Source organism: Hyperolius riggenbachi, chromosome 3 (genome assembly GCF_040937935.1).
Source record: "Hyperolius riggenbachi isolate aHypRig1 chromosome 3, aHypRig1.pri, whole genome shotgun sequence".
In the NCBI taxonomy this organism is placed as follows: Eukaryota; Metazoa; Chordata; class Amphibia; order Anura; family Hyperoliidae; genus Hyperolius; species Hyperolius riggenbachi.
In genome coordinates, this window is record NC_090648.1 from 177,590,142 (window position 1) to 177,616,892 (window position 26,751).

The 26,751-nt window shown below is 42.6% G+C and overlaps 1 protein-coding gene across 1 annotated transcript in view; it reads right to left on the reverse strand.

Moving 5' to 3' along the window:
- The window catches only part of EFL1 (elongation factor like GTPase 1), a 424,348-nt gene that overhangs the window by 368,898 nt on the left and 28,699 nt on the right, over positions 1–26,751 (reverse strand). Inside the window, exons 9-11 of the mRNA XM_068275325.1 lie at positions 18,945–19,021; positions 18,712–18,848; positions 3,710–3,832 (exon numbers count right to left, since the gene is read on the reverse strand). Of these exons, the coding sequence (XP_068131426.1) occupies positions 3,710–3,832; positions 18,712–18,848; positions 18,945–19,021 (337 nt within the window). The remainder of the gene's footprint in view (positions 1–3,709; positions 3,833–18,711; positions 18,849–18,944; positions 19,022–26,751) is intronic.

The window sequence follows — 26,751 nt, forward strand, 5'->3', positions numbered from 1 at the left end:
GCATAAATGTAAAATGAAAAAAAATGTTTACCTTATTTTCACATGACAAAATATTTTAAAGGAGAGTTATCTTGTCTATTCTCTAACTTTTTCTCTTTAAATTATCTTTAAAATGGTACAGCTGCGCTAAGACCCTGTAAACCCAAGCCATCTATAGGCATACTGTAGCAACATCTCAACAGCTAAGCAGAAAGGTTAACCATCAGTGATACAATCTTGATTGTATAATCTTACCAAATTTATAGAACAGAAGGGTAAACTAAATGAATATACTTAGAATTTACTTTATTGGTAGTCCCTCATACTACTTAGAAGTGGTAACCAAGACTGTATTAATGAGGGGCACCTTAAAGGGACACTTAAGTCAGAAAAAAATGAGTTTTACTCATCTGGGGCTTCTACCAGCCCCCTGCAGCAGTCCTGTGCCCTCGCAGCCACTCACTAATCCTCTGGTCCCCCGCTGTCAGCTAGTTTAATTTTTGCCGACAGGACCGGCCACGCGTAGCTTTCTCCTGACTGTATTCTTGACTGTAATTAATTAAAGATACGCGTTGCCGCATTACCTACGCATAGATATGCGGCAACGCGTATTTTTTGTACGCGTTGCGGTTCGCAATAACGCTAATTACAGTCGGGAATGCGGAGAAAGCTACGCGTGGCCGGTCCTGTCGGCAAAAACGAAACTAGCTGACGTCGGGGGACCAGAGTATTAGTGAGTGGCTGCGAGGGCACAGGACTGCTGCAGGGGGCTGGTAGAAGCCCAAGGTGAGTAAAACTCATTTTTTTTTCTGGCTTAAGTGTCCCTTTAATTCACAAATGGGTCTGCCACATGGACAATTACCCCAAGCATACCTACAAAGGTGTGGCATAATGGCTTAAGGACAACAAAGTCAAAGACTGTCCATCGGTAGCCATACACTGGTCGATTTGCCATCAGATCTGACCAACAGATAGATACCTCTCTGATCGAATCTGATCAGAGAGGGATCGTATGGCTGCCTTTACTGCAAACAGATTGTGAATCGATTTCAGCATGAAACTGATTCACAATCTGTGAAGCTGCCGCCCGCCAGCTATACATTACCTGATCTGGCCGGCGCGACTCCCCCCGGTCTCCGCTGTCTTCTTCTCCGCGCTGGTCTCCGGTTCGGCAGGCTTGCTTCACTGAACTTCCTGTCCAGGGGAAGTTTAAACAGTAGAGGGCACTCTACTGTTTAAACTTCCTGCCGGAACAGGAAGTTCAAGGAGGCTGCAGCCCTGGCGCCCGGAGAGGACAGCGGAGACTGGGGGAGTCACGCCGGCCGGAAAAGGTAATGCATCTCCGCTTCGGTCATTCGAACGCCACTATTGACGCACTCCCAACTCGCCGGCGATCGAGAAAAATATTTTTTCCACGGACGGATCGACGGGAACGATTGATTTCGGATGGAAGTCGATCGTTCTGTCAGCGTTTGCGTGACGATTTCACAGCAGATTCGATCACAGTGATCGAATCTGCTGTATATCGGCGGGAAAATCACTAGGTGTATGGGCCCCCACATTTGTCTGGAACTGGGTCACATTCCTCGGAACTTGTAAGAAGCTTATGGAAGCCAACCCAAAACGCTGAATCAAGTTAAACAAACAAATATTAACAGAGTGTATGTACACTTTCTATTATAATAATTATAATAATCCTAACATTTGTATAGCACTTTCCTCCTGTTGGACTGAAAGTGCTCAAGAGCTGCAGCCACTGGGATGCGCTAAAGGGGCCACCCTGCAGTGTTAGGGAGTCTTGCCTTGAACTCCTTACTGAATAGGTACTGACTCTTGCCAGGATTCGAACGCTGGTCTCCCATGTCAAAGGCGGTGCCCTTAACCAGTACACTATACACTACTTTTACCCAGTACAGTGTGATAATTTGTAAAAAGTGTAACTGTTTGTGAACACTGTTGGGGGGGGGGAAACTTTTGCTTTGCACAGATAAGATGGATTTTTATAGTTTTGAGTGTTCTCGTCAAAGCTATATTCAGTCATTTAAAAAAAAATAAAGTAACCCTCACAGGAGACAGTACGTTTATTGAACTGTAGTTTATTGCTATAGGTAGAAACAATCTCATTTTACTTGAGTTTTGCTTAAAGTGCACCTGACCTGAGAATGAATCTGTAAAACACAAATGACAGCATGTGTAGTACAGAGCGTTTTTACTTACCTGTCCATCGGTTATTCAGGATACCCAATTTTACATTTATTATTCTGGTTTCAGCATCAGAAACACTTCCCATATCTATATATTTTTTATATTGGTATATAACCTGCTCTAAAGGCAACAAGGATGCCACAGGACACATTGGCTTGACACCATTAAAGATGACACAGGATTGAGCTTAAAGAGACTCTGGCCCATATGCAATTATATTTTTCACCTGAGTTATCTCCTAGGGGATAATTTTCATCTTCTATTTAAACTAACTTTTCAGCATTTTACAATTGAAAAAAGTACCCAAAAGTTGGTGAAAAGGTACCATTAAATCTATTTTGAGTGTTTTCTTGTTTGCTGGTGGCTTAAAAGGCATTTTATGGCAAGTTATGAAAATATCACCTTGGAGAAAACTCAGGAGAAAAAAATAATTGCATATAGGCCTCTGAAGCAAGTCTAAATTTACTTTAACATGCAGTCATGTGAAGCAGTACAACCCATGCTAAAACGCCACTATCCCACGGCAAAACAAGGGGTTTATACCCCCCAAATCCCCCCTGCAAAATCCACAACTTTCTTGGTCGTGGATTTTGCTGCTCATAGAGGCAGAGCTTTGAGCTGTAGCTCTGCCTCCATGCGCGTCAATCGCCGCACGGATCTTAACCTCTCCCTGCCCCTCTCTGTGAAGGCAGATTGAGAGGGGCAGAGAGGCGGCGATCAGCAGGGGATTGACACGCTGAGAGGCAGAGCTGCAGCTGAAAGGAAGCGCTCCCCAGGAACCACTGAGGGGATTTGGGGGGTAAAAAACCCTCGTTTTGCCGCGGGATAGTGGCATTTTAGCATGGGTTATATTGCTTCACATGACTGCATGTTAATAAATTTAGACTCGCTTCACAGTCTCTTTAAGGCAACTGACAGAAATGGTACAAGATCAGACAGCATGGAGAGAGCTAACCCATAGAATCACCATGAGTTGGATACGACTGAATGGATAACATCATCATCATCATAACCTGCTCTCCCTGTGATTTTTAGCCTTGGCTATGAGGTCAGGAAGACTTCTCCTCCCAATGCACTCTGAAAGACCTGGTGTTTCTGCTTACTTCGGAAAACACAAGAAACATTCTGCAGTGATGCACCTTGCCAGCAGTAAAGATGTCACCACCTATGATAAAATGTAAAGTGGATCTCCAGCCTAAATGTAAAAATGTTAACTGCGCTGCTTTGTCCCCCGACTTCCGGCACGCGGTTCCAGTCTCCCCTCACTACCCAGAAAAAACCCATAACATAGGTCCTTATCAGTGAGGGATGCTATAGTCTGACTGGGCCCTGACTGGAGAGAAATGTTCTATTGCATAGCTGAATATTAACTTTTCAGGCAAAAAAAGAACAACAACAACACAGCATATTTACACACACCTCACATAAGGTTACCTTTAGCCCATGCAGAATTCTGAATACGTTATGAAATATAAAAATTAAATAACGCTATATATGTTGGGCAAAAATATAAAACCGTACTCACCATCTTTGAGCTGTTGTGTCTGCGGGGGCAGTGTGTCGAAGCGACGAGGTCCAGCACAGAGCAGCTTTTCCACCCTCTCTGCTGACATGTCCAGGGGGCTGGGGAGCTTCTTGCATACCATACCTTCACAGATATTTGGTCAAGGACACACACTGTTGATCATTGTACCAAAAGAGGAATAAGACCTGCTTAACGCACTTTGAACTGGTCCCCAGGCACTTAGTGACACAAGAAGATTCTAGCCAAAACTAATAAAATAAAGTCCTTTCATGAGGCTAACAGTGGTAGTTGATTAAAAAAAAGTGTCAGCTCAGTCAAAGAATAAAGCAAAGAAAATAGTAGTTTAATTATGGAAACGGTCTGGCAGTAGCTGCAGCTTCATCCAGACTGTGGATTGGCGTGGTGCTAGGATTTAGTGGCAGTGAATTTATATTTTAATAACACCAGCTGTTAGCACAGACTTTTATCATTCATTTTCTAGATAAGTGCGGAAAATCCACGGTGCCAAATAGAGAGAAAGAAAATGTGTCTAACCTTTGTTGGTCGAGAGCAGTAGCCAAGATATTCCAGTTCAAATGATGTACTCACTTGTAGCTGGCACAGATCTGTCTGCACCATGGATGTTATATAGGCATGCATAAAACACAGCCTCGCTGCACAAAAACCTGTTTAATATGCCTCAGGCTGGGAATGAGATTACTGCCGTTATTAAGTTCAGCATAACAGGGGCTGCGTGAGGAGTTTCCAGTGTTTATATTGCAACTCCAGGGGGGCTTGGCAATATACATAAAATAATATTGATTAAACAAATAATAACCTTGCCCTGGACGGTTTCTGGTAAAATAGGTGTCAGAAGTCACACACCGAGTTAATTAGGATTTTAATAATGATTTACTAGTGAACTTTAAAAGGCAAACATCTCTAATACATCTGAAATATAATAACGGAAACTGGAAAATCCCTTGCCAAACGGAAATAAAAATCATGCTTGAATTATCCAGTGGCTGCCAATTATTCAGAGGATCCTGTTCAAACTCCTAACTCTAATCTGCAAAGCTTTACACAAGGTGTCTGCTTTGTAATATAGCTCCTCATTTATTTTAGGACTCCACCCCAACTGGAACCTCTTCCCTGCTCAGAATTTGCTGTTATCCCTCACCAGGTTCACCTGCTCACGTTTATGTATATAAAAATTCTCAAGCCTCTTCCCTTCTCTGGTATTCCACACCAAAAAAACGTTTGTCCCTGCCCAGTCCTTGAAACCTGTAAAGTGGGATGACACGCTAAATAGAATATATGTGTCCCTATATGCTTTTTTTAAGATTAATATAATTACCTGGCTGACCTTGCTCTTTTGCATGGCAAAGAGAAAGTTGCCAGGCAGGAGCTCACTGCCTGGCTGTCTCCCTCTGCTCCCCAACCTTCTCCCAAATAGTGACACATTGCCGTAGCAAACAAGTCCCTGTCAGGCCAGTGAAAGCCACGCAAATGGGACCATTCGCGAGTGACACTTCAGCTGTTGTCACGTCAACATGTCAATGTCAACATATCACTAAAATGGAGAAAGCCAGGCAGAGAGCTTCCACTCGCCTGGCAACTTCCTGTTTGCTGTGTATTAGAGGATGATGAACTAGGTAGTTATATTAATCTCAAAAAGAAAATAAAAACATTTTTGAAAGGGGAGATTATGTTAAACTACTGCATTGTAACTAAGAATAGGTACAAATGTTTTCCATTTATGGTTTCATCTCACTTTTAGTGTGATTTGCCTTCTTAAAACAGAAGGAAACTTGCAATAATTCAGCTATAAGTGAACATTTGTGGTTACCCACAATGCACCAATACTGAATATGTAAAATGATCTCTTTATGCCACTCTGTAGCCAGGCTAGAATCCAGAACCACTGGTGTATAGCAAGCCTATAACTTTCAATTTTACACAACCACATTTTGCTATACACCAGCGGTTCTGGATACTAGCTTGGCTACAGGGGCATAAAGAGATAATTTGCATATTCAGTAGTGGTGCATTGTGGGTAATGACAAATTTTCGCTTATAGCTAAATTATTGCAAGTTTCCTTCTGTGTTAAGAAGGTAAATCACACCAAGCATTGCTTTGTTAGCAGGAAGGCTTTTGGCCGCATATACTTTCCTAGTGGTTTGGGTCAAACCGAGCTGCTTGGTTACTCTATCCCACTTTTAGCACACCCTTAAAAGACCCCATTTTCAGGTAAACCCCCAATCTGACTTGGGTCATTATCTCAAGCCAATGACTGAGCTCTGCTTCTTGTAGAAGCAACTCAGGAAATTACAGATTCCTACCTATACTTTTAGATTGTAAACTGATAAGGGAAGGATTCTCTCACCAATTTCTTGTGATTGCTATTTATTTGGTTATATAGGTTATGTTCAGGGAGGCTGATTCAGCATTCAATCTTAAAGGGAACCTAAACTGAGAGGGATATGGATGTTTCCTTTTAAACAATACCAGTTGCCTGGCAGCCCTGCTGATCTCTTTAGCTGCAATAATGTCCGATTCACATACCTGAAACAAGCATGCAGCTAATCCAGTCTGACTTCAGTCAGAGCACCTGATCTGCATGCTTGTTGAGTGGCTGTGGCTGAAAGTATTAGAGACACAGGATCAGCAGGAGAGTCAGGCAACTGGTATTATTTTAACAGTGCAATCACCAATTCATAAACCAAAAAAAGCACACGCATGGCCCTTGAGGCATACAAGAGTTCACTAATGGCACCCTGGTTATTGGCAATGGTGTAGTTCTTTCTTGCTACATAGCATTTATTGCATGCAATATGCAATGTATTTAAGCTGTACTTGGACAATGCTGTACAAAGCAGCATTACCTGCCATCTTACTGCATGGTTGCTGCAGATGTATTGGATAAATATGCATGTGGGCCGCCAAAACTGGCTGGCTATGCATAGGGAAATGTGAATATGCGTGATCTGTTTCCAACTTGTATCAGTGCAGTAGCAACCACACATGGCAACAAAGGGAGACAGCTTGTAGCTAATCTACTGCTAAGGTATGCGCAACCCTGGCTGACCAAAGCTACTAAACAGCTAAAGGGGTGCTCTAGGGTAGCTGAACGCCGTTGGAGAAAAACTAATACTAATGAGGATTTCTGTATAGCTGAAAGAACTGACAGACTCCGGCACTCCTCATAGAATCTTCTTTTATTGAAGCCACAAAGCACAGGTACAAACGAAAGCCCCTATGTCTTTACAGCTGTTTCACGTGTAACCACGCCTCTTCAGGACACGTGGGGCCTGACACCTTCTCTTCCTACCCCACCTATATCCAGGTATCCCCTCCCACCACCCACCTCTCTCTCACAAAGGGGGCGGGGGGGAGACAACCATGAACATATTACAGGTTAACCTCCCTGGCGGTAAGCCCGTGCTGAGCACGGGCTATGCCGCCGGGAGGCACCGCTCAGGCCCCGCTGGGCCGATTTGCATATTTTTTTTTTCTTGCTGCACGCAGCTAGCACTTTGCTAGCTGCGTGCATTGTCCGATCGCCGCCGCTACCCGCCGATCTGGCGCTATACGCGTCGCCGCAGCTGCCCCCCTCCCAGACCCCGTGCGCTGCCTGACCAATCAGTGCCAGGCAGCGCCGTGGGGTGGATCGGAGTCCCCTTTGACGTCACGACGTCGATGACGTCGGCGACGTCATCCCGCCCCGTCGCCATGGCGACGGGGGAAGCCCTCCAAGAGATCCCGTTCTTTGAACGGGATCTCTTGATCTCCGATCGCCGGCGGCGATCGGAGGGGCTGGGGGGATGCCGCTCGGCAGCGGCTATCATGTAGCGAGACCTCGTCTCGCTACATGAAAAAAAAAAAATTAAAAAAAAAACGTATTTGCTGCCCCCTGGCGGATTTTTACAAACCGCCAGGAGGGTTAAGGTGACAGTGTAGTATAACTTGAAATCCTACCTAGAGCTTTTACTTAAAAAATGCATTAACCTCATCCCTCTCATTAAAACCCAGATTCCCCAGAGCCTCAGTATGTGAAATCATCCAGGCCTCCCTTTTAGAGAGTCGATCATCTCTCAAACCTCCCCTGCCGTCACCTTGTACAATTTCCAAGCCTGCAAAGGAGAGACACTCCGCATTGCCACCATGGCTCTCATTTACATGCTCTATCAGATGGGTAGCACCTACCCCGTTTCCGATAGATCTTTTATGCTGGAGGGATCGTTCCTTTAGGGGCTGGACTGTTTTCCCGATGTAATAACGACCGCAGGGGCACCAAACACAGTACACAACATATTTTGTCCGACAATTGATGAATTCTCTAATTCTCCAGGTGACTGGTCCAATCTGGACCACCTTACCCTTTCTAACAGAGCGACACGCACTGCAGTGTCCACATCCATAATTGCCTTCCCATTTTTTCTTTGACAACCAGTTTACCGAACTTTCCTCTCTAACTCTAACATCACTGTGTACCAGTAATTTCCTAATAGTTTTCCCCCTCCTAAAACTGACCCTAGGGGGCATGATAGTTAGATCCTTCAAAGTACTATCCAACTTTAGAATACGCCACTGATTCCTAATAGCCTGTCTAATTTTTTCAGATAGGGGAGAGTAATCAAAAACAAAGTTACACCGATTTGTCTTTGAAAATGATCGATTCTTTCTGGTGAGAAGTTGTTCTCTAGGGACCTCACAAGCTCTATCAAGGGCTTTGCCCACTGATTCTACCTCATAACCTCTATTCCTGAGGCGGTCATACAATTCCTCCGCTTGTCTCTCAAAATCAGTGTCATTTTTATTATTTCTCCGAAGGCGCAGAAATTGGCCATACGGGATGGCGTCCTTGACATGTCTGGGATGGTAACTAGCAAAATGGAGCAAACTATTAGTGGCGGTTTCTTTCCTGAACCCTTTAGTAGTAATCGCCTGATTCTCAATCACCACCCTGAGGTCCAGGTACTCCACTTCCCTGTCCCCAAAATGTGATGTAAAGCTCATATTTATCTGGTTGGAATTAATCCACTCCATGAATTGAGCAAACTCCATGCTGTCACCATCCCAGACTACAAGGACGTCATCCACATATCGACGCCATAACTTCAATTTAGCACGAAAGGGGTTAACGGCGGACCAGATAGTTTCATCCTCCCACACAGACAAGAAAAGATTAGAATACGTGGGTGCTACCGGGGTCCCCATGGCGGTCCCTGATACCTGCTTGTTCCACTTCCCATTAAACATAAAGGAGTTCTGTTCTAAAATGAAGCTCATACATTCACATAGATAATCAGAGAATTCATCGCTTTTACCGTATTTTTCCAAAACGCTACGCAACGCTATAAGTCCCGCTGTATGTGGAATGCGGCTATACAAGCTGACCACGTCAATTGTGGTCAAATGATAGCCGTCCTTCCACTCAAAATTTTCCAGGACATTCAAAATGTCCACTGTATCCTGCACCAATGATTTCACCATTCTGAGGCAAGGTCTTAACCTATAATCTAAATATCTTGAGAGAGCTTCAGTTAGAGAGCCCACCCCGGAGACAATAGGTCTCCCGGGTGGGTTCTCCAATGTTTTATGCACCTTAGGTAGATAATACCAAAGGGGGAACCTGGGTTTTTCCGCAAACAGCTCCTCCCCCACCTTCCGACTTAGGAATCCCAGTTCCATCCCTCTTTTCAAAAGAGCTCTTAGTTTCCCCTTATCTTTCTCAACTGGATTTGACTTCAATTCCACATAGGTCAAAGTGTCCCCCAGTTGGCGATACGCCTCTTCCAAGTATTTTTCGATGGACAAGATTACCAGGTTTCCCCCCTTATCGGCGGGTTTACACACAATATCGGTCCTGGATCTCAGCCATACCAGTGCCTTCCTCTCGCCTTCAGTGATGTGATATAACATCTTAAGGGTATAAACAAGCCTTAATTTCATCAAGGATACCCCTGTGAAATACATCTATCGGGCTCCCTGGGGTAATCGGTGGATTGAATGTGGACTTGCGAAAGGACTTATGATCCCTGTCATCCCCTCATCCTCCTCCCCCTCTCTTTCTTGGCTCCCACCCTCTTCCAGGAGTTCTTTTAGAATCCCTAACATTTCTTTATCCTTGGCATCAAAGGCGGCACTGGTGCTGAAACCCAAAGGACCTACCCCTGAATAGATCACATTTGCCTCATTTCTGCTCTTAAAGAATTTGTGCACATTTATTTTTCTAACAGCCTCCAAAAGATCCACCTCAAAACGACATATATCAAAATCACTGGTAATACAGTAGTTGAGACCTTTAGAAAGCAGTGTTAGACAGTCCTCTGATAACTCCACGTTAGACAGATTAATCACTCTCAGTTCCTTTTCTTTATCCACAATGGTATTCCCCAACTTGGGTGCACCCACTACTCCTGACCCTTCCACTGTATCTGTTTCCTTTTCTTGGATACACCTCCTACGGCTCCCCCTACCCCTGCTTTGCCTGCGCCTAAAGGGCGGTGACCCTCTTTACCTTGGGCTCCTAGACTCCCACTACCACCACTCCCATTGTTAGGTGGAGACTCCTCTTCTGCCCCACTCCCCTCTGAACCTGACTCAGTGGTCCATCCCCCTCTCCCTTTAGGGCCTAGCCTAGGTTTAGTTGGAGGTTTATGGGGTTTAGAGGGTTGATCTGGTTTGCCTGGTTTCCCGGGTCTTGGCCAGTTCTTTTTGGGTACTCCCTTATCCCAGCAAAAGATCTTGTTTCCCAGGTAGTCCTCTTTATCCCGAATAAATTTCCTCTGCTTTCTGTCACGAATCTCATTCTGGATGGGGATCAAACGTTTTTCTATTTCTTTCATAAGCTTCTTAAACCGAGCATCCCCTACCCTAGTCTTCAACTCATTTTTCAACAATTTCAATTTTTCCATAACTTGATTATACTCTAGTTTAGTTCGAGATAGAACTATTTCCATTTTTCTCTGAGAATGGCGGATGTGCTCCTCATGCCACTCCTTCATAAAGGTCGGGTCATCCTGATACTGTGCAGGCTCTGAATATTTACGAAACCCCCTGGTAACATACTGAAGCTCTTTGTACCTGGAGAGGGTCTGTACAGTCCAATACACTTTGACCTCTTGCTCTGAGAGATCATACAAAGTCCTTTCCAGGATCTTCAAACTACAAAACTTGTACTCTATTGCTACAGAATTACAAGCAGGCAATAGATCCACCATTGCCCCCCTTGCTGATAATAAAGATGAGACCCCCTCAATAACAACATCTATGTCGTCTTCTTCTATTATTGAAGCATCCGCTTCTCTATTTAAATCCTCAGGTGGTGCAGGGTGCAAACCCACCAAAGATACAGACAGACTGTCCACGTCACTCATGGTAAGTAGATAGAAAGTGCGGGGCACTCACTCACCACTCCTGGGTATTGATGGGGGTCAGTCACTGTGGCCAGAAGATTCCTTGAGAGTATGGGCACCTTGCTCGTCAATGAGCTCCTCCTGCAGTATAACACAGTGTTGTGTAATGTTATGGAGACACCATCACAGACACGCTGCAGGCTGTGTCTGGATCCTCTTCCTGGATCAGTGGCTCCACACTCACTTGCTTGGGTCTTGGGTGAAAATAGATCCGGCTGTATCCATCCGCAGTGACACTGAGCAGTACACCACGGTGTTTCTCCAGCATCCTCACTAATGAGGATTTCATTACTTACAAAAAAAGAGTTGAACAAGTTTAAAACCGCTCTCTCTTCTGCAAAACAATCATACTTCTCCTCCCTCATATCCTCCCACTTGCACAATCCAAAGCGCCTGTTCAGTACTTTCAACTCCCTTCTCCGTCCACCCCCTCCTCCTCCTCCTTCATGCTTATCAGCTGAAGAATTTGCAACATACTTTACAGATAAAATTGCAAAAATCCGTAGTGTGTTTTCCACGCAGACATCAAACTCCATCTCCACTCCTCTTGTTGACTGCTCTCTTTCCAGTTCCTCTCCACTCTCCGAACATTCGCTCTCTTCCCTCATCTCCAAATCCAATCTAACCACCTGTTCGTTGGATCCTATCCCATCACATCTCATTCCACAGCTATCCACATTCCTCATCCCTGCCTTAACATCGCTGTTTAACCTATCCCTCTCCACCGGAATTTTTCCATCCTCACTCAAGAGGGCTGTTGTAACACCACTACTTAAAAAACCATCTCTAGACCCCACCGAACTTGCTAACTACCGCCCAGTGTCACTTCTTCCATTTTCATCTAAATTACTTGAACGCCACATTCATGCTGAACTAAGTCAGTATTTATCTGCAAATTCCTTGCTTGATCAGTTCCAATCTGGCTTCCGGCCAAACCACTCCACAGAAACAGCCCTCACCAAAGTAGCTAATGATCTCCTCACAGCTAAATCCAAAGGCTATTATTCCATACTCATCCTTCTAGATCTGTCATCAGCATTCGACACTGTCGACCACACTCTACTCCTACAGATCCTTTCATCTATAGGAATAAAGGACCTCTCTCTCTCCTGGATATCTTCCTACCTCTCTGGAAGGTCTTTCACTGTTTCTTATTCAGATCAGGCCTCCTCTTCACATCCTCTGTCTGTAGGGGTACCTCAAGGCTCTGTCCTCGGTCCCCTCCTCTTCTCCATATACATGCACGGTCTTGGTAACTTAATCAGCTCATTTGGTTTCCAATACCACCTATATGCAGATGATACACAACTGTACCTCTCGGCCCCAGACCTTAACTCCCTCCTCACACGGGTTCCCGACTGCCTGTCCGCTATTTCCTCTTTCATGTCCTCTCGCTTCTTAAAACTTAATATGAATAAAACTGAACTTTCCACCATCCCTGTCCACCCCATTGCCTGATATTACAATAAATGTTAACAACACGTCTATAACATCAGTTCCCAAAGCACGGTGCTTGGGGGTAATATTTGATTCTTCTCTCTCATTTACTCCTCACATTAACTCCCTAACCAGCTCCTGCCATTTCCAACTGAAAAACATAGCACGTATCCGACCTTTTCTCTCCCATGACACAACCAAAATGTTAGTGCATGCTCTTATTATAACTCGATTGGACTATTGCAATATATTGCTTGGTGGACTTCCAACTAACCGACTAACACCGCTCAATTCTGTACTGAACTCTGCTGCTCGACTCATTCATCTCTCCTCTCGCTCTTCCTCTGCTGACCCTCTCTGTCAAGCTCTTCACTGGCTACCAATTAATGAGAGGATTTAGTTCAAACTCTTAACCCTAACCTACAAAGCTCTCCACAATCTCTCTCCCCTGTACATCTCCTCACTAGTCTCCAGATACCAACCCAACCGCAATCTCAGATCTGCACACGAGCTTCTTCTATCCTCTTCTACAATTACCTCCTCACTTTCACATGTACAAGACTTCTCACGTGCCTCACCCCTCCTCTGGAATGCCCTTCCACAACACATCCGCCACTCTCCCACCTTTGAAATCTTTAAACGCTCCCTCAAAACCCACCTTTTCCGACAAGCATATTCTCTAGCTTAGGCCATGCACCCACTAAATAACCTAATTGCGCACTGCCTGTACATATACTGTATACATCCCCACCTCTTGTTTCCACCCCATTTCTTTAGATTGTAAGCTCGCAAGGGCAGGGCTCTCACCCTTTTGTGTCATGGATGGTTATTAATTTAATTGCTTGCACACTGTTAGACATTTATACATTTTAGTCATCATGTTAAATCAAATTGTAATCAGCAGTTCTGTATCTTGTATCAGTGTTCATATTTGATGTATGTAAAATCTTTATATATTGCTATGTATGGATAATGATATATATTTATATATTTTCAAATGTATGTACTTTTATTATCAAGCTATTAAGTATATTGAATTATGTGTATTATTGCATTGTCAGCTAAGCCATTGTGAGCGGCTTTGGGTCTGGCTCCCTCTGGTGGTTACTCTCTTGCTCTCTGGTGGCTGTCTACCTATCTATTGTCTCCAGGTTTGCCTGCTCACTATTGGCTGATGGCTATGACTCACCTTCCGGCATCTGCCGCTTGCGCTCCAGCGTGGTCCTCACTTCCTTACTCCTCACCTCGCTCTACCTCCCCTTCCGCGTTGTCACTTCCGGTGGTTGCCCGGAGACTTCTGGGGTGCACGCCCGCTCTCCATCTCTTCTATTTAAACGCCGATCTGGCGTTTGTCAGCATGGTATCCCTCTCCTCTCCTTCCAAAGCGGGGTGACGCCCGCGGAGCTTGCGGGACTGTCTTGAAGGGACTCCCTCATATCTGCAGCTGCACTGTTCCAGCCTCCTTGGTCTACCCGGGCTAAGTATTTCTCTTCCATTTTTTGGCACTTCTCTTTTCTCTATGCACTCCAGAATATAGGCTGCCTCTGGGTGATTGGTTTATATAGCAGCCTCCTTGTCCATTTTGCACATGATATATGTCAGTATTGACAACTTGCACGTTACGCTATATATGTATTGATGTGTATGTATTTGTGTTTATTTGTACATGTTGCACTTTACTGAACCCGGGTTCAACCTTTTGTGTGCTCTATTTAGATGCACACTGAGGCAATTATTTGGGCATATATTGCCATTGTCTTGTGATATATATGGTGGTTTTATAACCTTATTTTCATCACCTATATGGACATGATTGTTTGCAGCTGCTACTACATACGACCATTAGGTCGGTTTTAATTGTTTTTATCTATGTCTTTGACACTCCAATATGTCATATGTATTTGTAGTTATATATACAATTTGTGAATAAACTTTGTTATACTTTTGAGTGGTGCTAGTCATATGGGCTTTCTTTCTCTTAACTTTTGCAAGTGTTCATATTTGATGTATATCATTGTCTGTATCATTATGTATCCCTTGTTTGTTTTCTTACATTGTACAGCGCCACGGAATATGTTGGCGCTTTATAAATAAATAATAATACTAATAATAATAAAATAACAGCACTAGAGTAATGGACTGCAACATAAATGTGGGCCAGTCTGTATTGGTTAAGGGCCAGTTCACACGGGCTTCTAGCATCGTCCCTTTTGACGGCGTCTCGTTCGGAGGCTTATGCGGGCTTTTGGCAGCTTCCCATCGCGACCAGCGTTTTACTCACTGGTTATATTACACGTACAGCTTTCCCACAATAATACTGTTTAAATAGAGCATTATGAAATTGTCAGTTTGATCTAGTAAAGGATTCTTTAAAAATAAAACTAATCAGTAAAGCTAACTAGCCACATGTAACCTTTACTTGATATTGTACAGAAAAGTCTAATGTCCACATCACATGTACATTACTAATATACAGTTGTGTTCAAAATTATTCAACCCCCACTGAAATTGAGTGTTTTGGCCAGTTTGACATTGATTTTGATCATTTCAGTCATCTTGTTTACAATTAAATCAAAGAGGCAGTTGTAAGTGAGACAAATATAACATAACATTTAAAAAGAAATAAATAACCGCAAATGTCTTTTCTGTGCTCACTTCATTATCAGTTTTATTCAACCCCCAAGTGACATTCATTCTTAGTACTTAGTACAACATCCTTTTCCAGTTATAACAGCTTTTAAACGTGAAGCATAGCTTGACACAAGTGTCTTGCAGCGAACTACGGGTATATTAGCCCATTCTTCATGGGCAAAAGCCTCCAGTTCAGTCACATTCTTAGGCTTGCGCGCTGCAACTGTTTTCTTTAAGTCCCACCAGAGGTTCTCAATTGGATTTAAGTCTGGTGACAGCGATGGCCACTCCAAAATGTTCCAGCCTTTAATCTGCAACCATGCTCTAGTGGACTTGGAGGTATGCTTGGGATCATTGTCCTGTTGAAAGGTCCAACGTCTCCCAAGCCTCAGGTTTGTGACGGACTGCATCACATTTTCATCCAATATCTCCTGGTACTGAAGATAATTAATGGTACCTTGCACACGCTGAAGCTTTCCTGTACCTGCAGAAGCTAAACAGCCCCAAAGCATGATTGACCACCCGCCATGCTTCACAGCAGACAAGGTGTTCTTTTCTTCATAGGCCTTGTTCTTCCTCCTCCAAACATAGCGTTGATCCATGGGCCCAAACAGTTCTAATTTTGTTTTATCAGTCCACAGAACACTATCCCAAAACTTTTGTGGTTTGTCCACACTTTTGGCATACTGCAGTCGACTCTTCTCTTTGGAGACATCAAGGGGGTGCGCCTAGGAGTTCTGGCATGGAGGGCTTCATTATGCAGTGTGCGCCTTATTGTCTGAGCTGAAACTTCAGTACCTACATCTGACAAATCTTTTTTCAGTTCCTCAGCAGTCACACGGGGACTTTTCTCTACTTTGCGCTTCAGGTAGCGCACAGCAGTCGAAATCAGCATCTTCTTTCTGGCATGACCAGGTAGCGTCTCAACAGTGCCCTTTGCCTTGAATTTGCGAATGATGCTTCGTATGGTGTCTCTTGGTATGTTTAACATCTTTGCAGTCTTCTTATAGCCATTGCCCTTCCTGTGAAGAGAAATCACCTCTTCTCTTGTCTTCCTGGACCATTCTCTTGACTTCACCATGTTTGTAAACACACCAGTAAATGTCTAGAAGGAGCTGAGTATCACATTCATTTTAAATCTGCCTAATTGGTGCTTATTATGCTTGATTGCTGCTCATTAACATCCACAGGTGTTTTCAATACCTGATCGATAACACTTGAATGAACCTCTGTTCTTAAGAGTGGTAGTCTTTAAGGGGATGAATAATTTTGTCAATCACACAAAAAAACATTTAATGTATTACAAAAACAACTGATGTTATTTTAGTTGCATTTGGTTCTTTAAAAAGTCCTTGTAAGATTCCATTCTGAACACAATTACAAATGTACACTAAATTGCCTAAAACCTTTTACAGCATTGGGGGTTGAATAATTTTGAACACAACTGTACATTTACAGAGTTTGGTCAAAAAGACATCCATCCATTAAGTTCAACCAGGGGAAAAAAGTATAAAAATAAATTTAAAATACTTTATAAAACACTGTACTCCACCTTCATATATCCCAGTTGATCCAGAGGAAGGCCTTTAACCTTGGCCCAATTAGCTCTAAAAAGAAAAAAAAAATCCTTCCTTACTCCAAGTGGTAGTTAGATAAAATCTCTGGATCAAAATTGCTGGGACTTATCAAGTAATTATAGCCGTGGGTGTCGTCCAATGCACGGAAAACATCCAAGCCCTTTGAATGCAGATATAAAATTTGCTTTAACTACTTCCTGTTGTAAGATATTCCACATTTAACCACTCTTACTGTAAATAAGCACTATCTAAATATTGTATTTTTCGAAATATAAGATGCACTTTTTCTTTGGGGAGAAAAGTAGGCACATCTTATATTCCAAAGATATGGAAAAATGTATGCAGGGCGTGCAGCGAAGCTTTTGCCATACTTTACCTGCTCCTGCTGCCACGACCCTCACCCACTGGCTCTGGGTCTTGCATCTTCTGCTGCAATCCTCTTCAGCATGCCTTCTCCCATTCTCTTCTCCTGGCAGCACGCTCCTCTTCATGCGTGACCACGGCGCATATGTGCGGCTAGTGTACAGGGAGAGTGTGTATGGAGGCCGCAGTATGGAGGACCCCGCTATTCTGATTAGCGGTAGGTGACCGGTGGCCCTGCCTACCGCTGCCACTAAAGAGGCACGCATGCTGCCAGGAGAAGAAGATGGAAGAAGGCATGCTGGAGAAGATCGCGGCAGAAGATGCAGGACCCAGAGAGAGAGGATCGCGCCAGCAGGATCAGGTTAAGTATGAAAGTGCAGTGAAGTGTAGATTACTTAATTGTAGTTTAGTGTAGTGTATTGCTGTGTAGTTTAGTTGGTAGGAGCAACAGGGATTAGTGTAGTGTAGCTGGCCAGTGTAGTGTAGATAGAGTAGGTTAGAGACATTTTTTTTCTTTTTTTTTGGGGGGGGGGGGGGGGGGGTAGAAGGTCCATAAGATGCCCCTGCATTATAGACAAACCTAGGTTTAGTTATTTTATTTTTTCCTTCCCGATTTTTGCCCTCTAAACCTAGGTGTGTCTAATATGCTGGAGCGTCTAATATTCAGAAAAATGCAGCAGAAGGCAAAACCTTTTTTCCTCCATATGCAGATTATACCCCCTCATGTTTTGTACCCGCTTAGGGAAAAAAAGCTCATCTGCCAAGCTTCTGTATTGCCCTCTGGTGTATTTGTGCATGTTAATCAGGTCACCTCATTTTTTTTCTGGGCTAAATAAGCCCAATTTGTCCCACCTTTCTGGTTAAGTAAGACATCCCATCCAAATAATTTAGTTGCCCCTCTTTGTATCCATTATAGCATGTCAATATCTTTCCTCAGTGTTCTCCCCAGAATTTTTTTACAACCGGGTGGCATAAAAAAGTAGGCCGTGGCATGAAAAAGTTGCCGAGTGCGGTGAGATGAGAGAATGCAGGGCTGGCGCGTCTCTGCTCAACTCTGCTAACTGCAGATAAGGAGGCGGGCGGATGACAGCCGGGTGCTCACCAAAACTAGCCGGGTGGAGCACCTGGCTAAAAGAGCCTGTGGAGAACACTGCTTCCTATAGTGTGGTGCCCAAAACTGTATCCCATACCTCAGATATGTCCTCACAGGTGACTTATACAGAGGGAGTAGTATACTAGCATCCCGTGATTTTATTTCTTGTTTAATGCAACCCAAAATTTTACATAGTTCTAAAAAAAAGACCTCTGCTCACCAGAACAATTCTGAATAGTTTAAAAAAAAAATACCTATCCTCAGGCAGCAGAAAACAATTGCAAAATAATGCAATATATTGTACTCACTAAACCTCAAATGTAATTGTAGGCGATTAACAGAGAACACCTGTATCTGAGCACTGTTATATAGTTATCTCCCCAAGGTAACATTGTATGATACATTTGGCAAGTTGCTTTTTGATTCAAAATATTTTTGAACTGCTAAAGACTCCACTGGTCTACTGACTTGCATGAGACTGCATCATATAAAAAGGATACATAACACAGCCTGCGATACGGGAAGCCACTGACTGCAGATTGCATTCACATGAACTTTTGGGTCACTATGGCGCAATTCACGAGTGCTGATTTTCAGCCCCAGTGATGAAATGATTTTGTCCATTTTTTCTTTGTCCCTAGTAAGAAACAAAAACAAATAGAACAGTAATGCAAGCAAATCTCACTGGGAAAAACACACATTACACACTGGATGCACTTTGACTTATACTGACCTGTTCATGACAGCATCATATAGACTCCATATGTTATCCAATATGAGTTGGACAAACAAAGGCTTCTTCCCTTTGTTCTGTATGGGAAGGAATAACATTGTATTTAATCTATAATAATAGGATGATATATCTTAAGAGTACATAGAGCAGTCCTTGCAACAAAGGCTTACATTATAACAACTGGGATTAATTCCTAAATGTACATCCAATCAGACCCTAATGGCAGTTTTGTCATACTACGGCCCCTCCCAATCCAAAAACAAACTAGTGGGTTACACTTTCTTCTGTACTGTAAAAGAAATAAAACCACTCGCAGAGCTGGTAGCCATACGCAGGGAGAGCATAAGAATTCCGCACATTGGCTTCAATTCTGGTAGGTATGTGACGTAAATATTTTTTGTGGATAAAATACCTCATGCGGCATTTTCTGAAAGAGGTTTCTGCATTTCCAAACATGCGGTAAAACATGCGCTAAATGCATAAAGTGTGGTATTTCAGCAGAAAATAATAATAATAGTCTTTATTTGCCTTCCATAAGTTAGGAAAGTCTTTGGAAGATGTTTTTTTTGAGGGAGGGGAAGGTGTATTTCATTATGTAGCAACCTATGGAAGGTATATTTATAGGCATTCTCTATAAATAAAAAATCCAGTAAATATTTGTAGTTTTATTTCTTTTTCATGATGTTTGAGTTTTATTTCTACCATTTTTCTCTACTACACAGCCTAAATAGGAATTGATTTTATCTCCAGGTACAAGCAGGTCTTAAACTGATCGGTAAAACACGCCTCCTAATTTCCATGAGAATAGCAATTTTCTGTAAAATTAATGCAAATGACCTCACAAATTACCTCATAATTTACAGCTTGAGGTAAAACTTGACTAAAACCTACCAGAATTGCTAAATTTAATTACCTCATGAGGTAAATTAAAGTACATTATTATTATTATTATTATTACATGAGGTCATTTGTTTGAAAACCCTACCAGAATTGAGGCCATTGCTCCTAGTAGGGATCTTATTCAGGAAGCCAACACTGCAAGCGGAACTGTGCAGTCAGTACACAAATCATCTGAATCCAACTAAAGCTGGCCACTAACGGTCCAATTTCTAGCGAAAAATCGTTCGAGCGATCAGAAATTCTGATCGGATTGGTCGTAAATAATCTCTATTGGTGGACACAATCTATTATGAACGAGTGAAAAAAATGTCGCCCGAATGAATTTTCGTCAAACGAAAATTTGGATTTTCTTGGTGGTCATGATAGATAGGAAGCAATGATTGGTTAGTTTATGGTGTAGTGAACGATTTTTCGTCCGATCAGAATTTCTGATCGCTCGAACAATTTTTCGCTAGAAATTGGACCATTAGTGGCCAGCTTAAGACACCTCTGTTTATGAAACCACCTACTCCTACTCCAGGACCCAAAAATTTCTCTGACTTTGACTCGAGCTCCACAGCCCTGACTGCAAGGCAAATATGCTAAATATTTAGCCATGGTACTGCTGTAGTGTTTATATAAAACATTAAAGCGGACCTGAACTCAGAACTTCTTCTCTGCTCTAAAACATGCAAACAAGCATCATAACCTTTAAAGAAAAACATCCTGCAATAAATCTGTACTGTTTGTACTTCCTTCTTTCATGAAAGTAGACATATTCACATTCTGTGTATACCAATTAGCTCTCCGCCGTGGCAGGAGCTGACACAGCTGATGGATCAAATTGCAACTTGTGATTAGTCACAGATGAGGGAGAATTAAACAGGCTAAACTCTCTAAATACATACAGGGTGCATTTATCTATGTTTTCCTTCTGTCCTGTGCAAGAGTTCTTCCACTCAGAGGAGCGGTCAGCAATACTATCTAAGAAAAAATACATATTTAAGTAAATAAATACTTGCTCTACTTACATAACGTATGTATTGCACTGTCCACATTGTGATTTTAGTGATTATTCTATAGTAAAAAAAATAAAAAAATTCCTTCTTAGGATTCTCTATCTTAACTGTGTCTATTTTGAAGCCAATTCTGATGACATTTCCTCCCTTACTCTCCTCTACCTGATTGTGTATGCATTGCCCGCCCTTGTCTCAGGCTTCAGGCACTCCCACACAGTTCTGCAATAGAAAGTGCATTGTCTCAGCATGAAAAATATTGTCCAATCAGAGAGGAACAGAGGTGTCGGAGGGGAAAACAGGAGGGAAAGAGGTTTCAGCCAATCAGGCTACATTAGTTAAGTCTGAGGCTAAAGTAAAGAAACATAAAAAAAGACAACCCAGGGTGCCCTGCAACTTCTTTGTGTGGCAGATGGAACAAATATGAGCCACGGAAACTGGGGAATGTTGTTTTATGGATAAGAAAATAGAGTGATTTTTAACTTTTGGATTGCCTGGTTATCATCCTAATTAGTTGTTTACAAGATAAAAAAAATAATTGATTTTTTATTTTATGCATGGAAGTCCTGCTGATTATTCTGGCATCTGTACTGTCTGAATCACAAACCTGAATCAAGCATGAAGCTTAATCTTGTCAGATTTGTCAGAAACATCTGATCTGCATATGCTTGTTCAGCCTTTATGGCTAAAAGTATTAGAGGCAGGGGATCCACGCAATGTGCATTGTTTAAAAGGAAATAGATATGTCAGCCTCCATCTGTCTCTGACCTCGGGTTTCTTTAAAGAGGAGCTGTTAGGTATAGGGTCTCAGAGAAAAAAAACACATATCAGTAGCTAAATATTGGCTGTACTTACATTACATATGCATTTCACTGTCCATGTTTGGATTTCACAGAATTTTTATATAGAATTTGCAGAGATTGATGCTCCTGACAGCTCATGGCAGGTTCCATGTTTGACTGTCTAGTATGAAGCCAATTAGGATGTAATATCCTCCCTTACCCTGCTTCCTGATGATTCGACTCTCAAAAAAGATCAGGATCAAAGATCCTAATCGTTCATGATCCGGACAACACTGTGCAGTGAATATTAATTAGCCATGTGGCTAGGAACAATAGCGGACTCATGCAGTATACTCTAACGGAACATGTGCCCTGTGAACAGCACATTGATTTTTCAGTGCTGTGAGCTGGGCTGCAAGATACAAGCTGCTGTAACATGAGCCTGTAACTTCTCACTGTGAAAGCAGCCTAAAGGTGCGTACACACATGCGACTATAGTCGTTTGAAACGATCGTTTCCCGATCGTTTCAAACGACGATCGTTTAAAAAAAAGCAACCAACGATCATTAAGTCTAACGACGGACGAGCTAGATCGTTAAAAACTAACGATCTAGCTTGGCGGATTTTTACCAACGACGATCGTTTGCAAAAGTAGTACATCGTTGGAAACGGTCGTTCATACTAGGCTTGACATGCGCATTTCGCTATTTCTCCATGAAACTTCTCATTTTTATGCGCAAGCGCAATAGTTGCTTTACGTGATGTAACGTTCGTTCTAACGATCAGATCGTTACACACATTTAAAAACTAACTTTACTTAGGTCGTTCTTTCATCAATTAAAAGTTCGTTCGTCGTTCTCAGCGAACGATCGTTGTCGCATGTGTGTACGTAGCATTAGGATGGGATAGGGAAATGAAGGGGAGGACCAAGGGAGTGCAGTAGGGAGAAGAAGCAGCCCCAGCATGCTCTGCAGTATCTGTTATGCGGCCTGTCGGCCTCCTCAGGAGCTTGGGAATAAAGAGGCTTGCTGTTCAGCAAACATCAAAGTAAGAGAGATTTTTAACTTCAGTATTGCCTTTTTGGCTTCCTTCTAAACTGTTTAACACAGGAGAATAGAGGTTTAAATTAGCGTTTGCAGCCTGACAGTTACTCTTTAAAGCGATGCCAAGCAGTAGCAACTAAACTGAATAACATTGTCAAATATGTAAACAGGGAAATAAAAAACACAAGAGGCTAACATACTACTGCCTCTGTAGCAGGGGTGTAACTACAGGGGAGCAGCCCCTGCAACCATAGGGGGACCCAGAGCTGTACGAGGGTCCCAACTACTAAGTCACTCCCTCCGATATGGTGGTTCATTCTTCATATCAGATGTTTTTGTGGTTACACTTGTAATGGGAGTGAAGATAATGATGTCCACACTTGTTTCATGACCCTTGCATGATAGGCCCCTAAGCTGTGAGGGTCACCAGGGGTAGGCAAGGAAAAGAGAGTGTACACATTGGGGGACCCCTCAAGATTTTGCTGGGGGGACTTATCATTTATAGTTATGCCCCTGCTCTGTATAAATCCTTTGTGAGGCACATACTGAAATACAGTTTTATGCACCATACCAGAGCAAGGACTTTGACGTATTAAAATGCGTACAGAAACAGTAACCTAAATTAATCAAAGCAGTAGAAGATCTCAATTGCCAAAGGTAATTCAACACATCCAACTTTTTCAAACAACTCGTCATCCGACTTGGCGTTTGAACGACAGGTTGGACGTGTGTACGCGTTGTCGATCGACCGATAACAGCCGGTTTGCCTGATTCGCTCAGCGGATCCGTTGGACCAACTGTCATTCAAACGACTGTTAGGTCTGTACATGTGTACAAACGACTCATAGTCATTTGTTCAACTAATAGACATTCAAACAACAAGTCGTTTGATCAGTCATTTAACATAGTCCATTGTTCTACCCAGTCCATTGTCCATTATCAAGTTGGTTAAATGACATGTAAATTAGGTAAATTGGCATATCAGCCACTTTGTCGGTCAGTGTGTACATGACTTCTGAACAATTTGTTGTTTGCACTTCAAGTCGTTCAAACGACTGGTTTAAACGTCAATCAGGCGTAAAGTTGGACTTGTGTACGCACCTCAAGAAAGGTTAGACAAAATACTCAGTTAGCTTGGAAAGGAGAAGGTTTAGAAGAAATCCAATTAACATGTATAATTACACTCAGCGGCAATATAGAAGCTTGGCAAATTAGCTTTATATTCCTAGGGCTATACAAAGCCATATAAGGGACATGAGAACATGAAGTGTGTCTCTAAAGGTCCGTACACACGCCGGACTGGAGGCAACGACGGGTCCGTCGTCACCTCCCGCTGGGTGGGCGTTCCAACGACATTCTGGCGTGTGTACGCACTGTCGGCGGACTGATACGGCTGTTTCTGAGCGATCCGCCGGGCCTTAAGGGTGCGCACACACATCCAAGTTAGATTGGCCAATTTAACCAATTCCATGTAGTACTAGGGCCAACAGACTTTGAAAACTAAGAACAGATTGTGTAGGGGAGCTAGCATATACATGAAGGTGGTAGAAATGGCCAGTGATTGGCCAATCAAAATTGGATGTGTGTATGCACCCTATCCTGGTGTCTTGTCTCTCATACTTTCCCTACGAAGTGGCCGTATTCTGAAGCTGCATCCCGGTACTCAGCAGTCCTACCAACAGTCCGCCACCTGCTCCTCTTTCCTGGCTCCCGGAGTGGACAGCAGAGGGATATGTAAAAACAACCTGTCCATCAGCTGAAGCTCAAGGATGCCATGATGTGTGAGGCAGTACTGCCTGCACATCCAACAGCGCCCTATGCTGCCAAGACTTGATATGGGCCTTCTTACGCAGCCAGCAGCTGGGAATTTACCTACAGCCACATTTTGCAACTCATCACATATGGAAATGTATGAGGTGACAAGAGAGCACTGAGGAGAGCCCATGTGTCCCTTTTCACCATCCTTTTTTATTATAAGGACATGCTGCATGTAGTGTACACTTCTAGACAGATGGATAGACAGAGAGTAAGCCTTTGCAAAACTACAGCAATTGAAAAATAGAGCAAACACCACTTGGGGCAAATCTTCTGGGGGTACATTTCCTATAAAGGATCATACAACAACAAGATATTTATAGAAAATTGTTAACAAGCTGTCAGAGACCTCCTGGAAAAATCAATTTAAACATTCAGTAATATAAAAATGGCTAGTTATACAAATCTACATGGTGCACAAAACTGCAGATATGCAACATCAGTGACAAAACCCCTACTCCTACCAATAGGACATGACATTTTCACCAGCACCAACACCCACAAGCAATACACTCACTTCCTCATTGTGATAAGTAAATAGTGGTTAATAATAGTAAAGTGGTTAATATTACTTTCTGGAAATGGTGATATACATAAGATGTCACCAGGTGTGGGCGGTAGGTCATCCTCGGGGGTACTCCTCTGAGAAAGAGTGAACGTTTGTCCACAGTGTAAAGCCATTGCTTTGGTGACTAGCCTTACAGAGTTTGCACTGATAAAATAAGTGTACCTTTGGCAGAATTGCTACTTTAGTCCACTCCTATGTGATGCTTCTCCATGTACGTCACCTCCACCCCTACTTTAGACATCCTTTCGCTCCATTCATTGCTTCTATGTGATGGAGCTGAAGAATCTGACAATGGATGACACAGGAGGAGACTGGGGTAGGAAATGAGCCAGTTAAATCTCACCCCAGCATATGACTTGGCATTTTATACTATGGAGAAATGTCTATTAGGTTTTGAACATCCTCATGCGTATAAAGGGGTGGGCAACTAACTGCAAGACCTGCAGACATCGGATGTATGCACAAAATATGCTAAATTTAAACTGGACTAATCAAACACAACCAGCTGCTGATTTGGATTGCTCCAATTCCGAGCTGCATAAACACTGCAACAAAACTTGACCTAGAAAAAGACTGCAATTCATTGATCGTCAGTAGTATACAGCTGAAGTAGTTCTCATTTTAGGACATTTTATATTTCTGGATGCTTAAAACTTTCAAGGACAACACTTACAACTTGTTTTTATCACCTCCAATGCACGCTTGACTGGAATTCCTACTAAAGTGTTGGTTTTGCGGGACAAATTTATCTTGGTGGAAAAGAATTTTATGTCCAAATTGAGTGTGCTATCTACTATTAATTCCCACACCTACTCAAAGGAAAGTTGACCTGGAATAAAAAAAAAGTCAGTCCTGTTACCTTCAACCCTTTTATTTGGAAGTCAGTACAGGGGTGTTTATTGGGGAGGAGTTATATACCTTAGTCACTGGTTACATTATGGGCTACATTCCCTCTCCTTCTGTCTTACATAGTGAGGAGGAAGTCAAGTACTTCGGCCCTAATTTTCATTAAGAAAATAAGATGTCTCAAGTACAAGTCAACTCCCCTGTGTTTTTACTCTAATTTGGGTAAAAAAGTAGCATAATCACAAGGATATATAGCAAATTGCTGTTCCAGCCTCTATTTTTTGAGGCGGGATGAAACCCTAATATAACATTTAATAAAAATGTGTTTTCCTACTTTTTATTACCCATACCGTTATTAGATTTTCATTTGTGCACAGGTAATTTCCTCTGCTTACAAATTACAAATTCCCCCATTTACAGTTTATCTGCCCTGAAAGCTACCATTGCATGTTATTGAATAGCTGCTGTATCTAGAAAAATGTCTCTCCATTTCCAGCTTCTGAAAAGCATGCAGCGGAGTTCAAGCACAGACAGGAATGTTTACCTATTATGGCTGCTAAGGAAAAACTATAGACAATGGCCCATACATAATTCACTTTTTCACCAGAGTTTTCACCTAGGAGATAATGTTTCCTCATCTATTTAAAATTAAATTACTTCCCAGCACTTTTCAACTAAAAAAGTACCAAAAAGTAAATGCTTTCTGCTGGATTAAAATGCATTTTATTGCTTTCTGGTGGCTTAAAAGGCATTTTATTGGGAAGTTAAAAAATATCACCAAGGAGAAAACTCAGGAGAAAAAGTGAATTGCATATAGGCCAATGGCCCATACGCAATTCACTTTTTCTCCAAGATGAT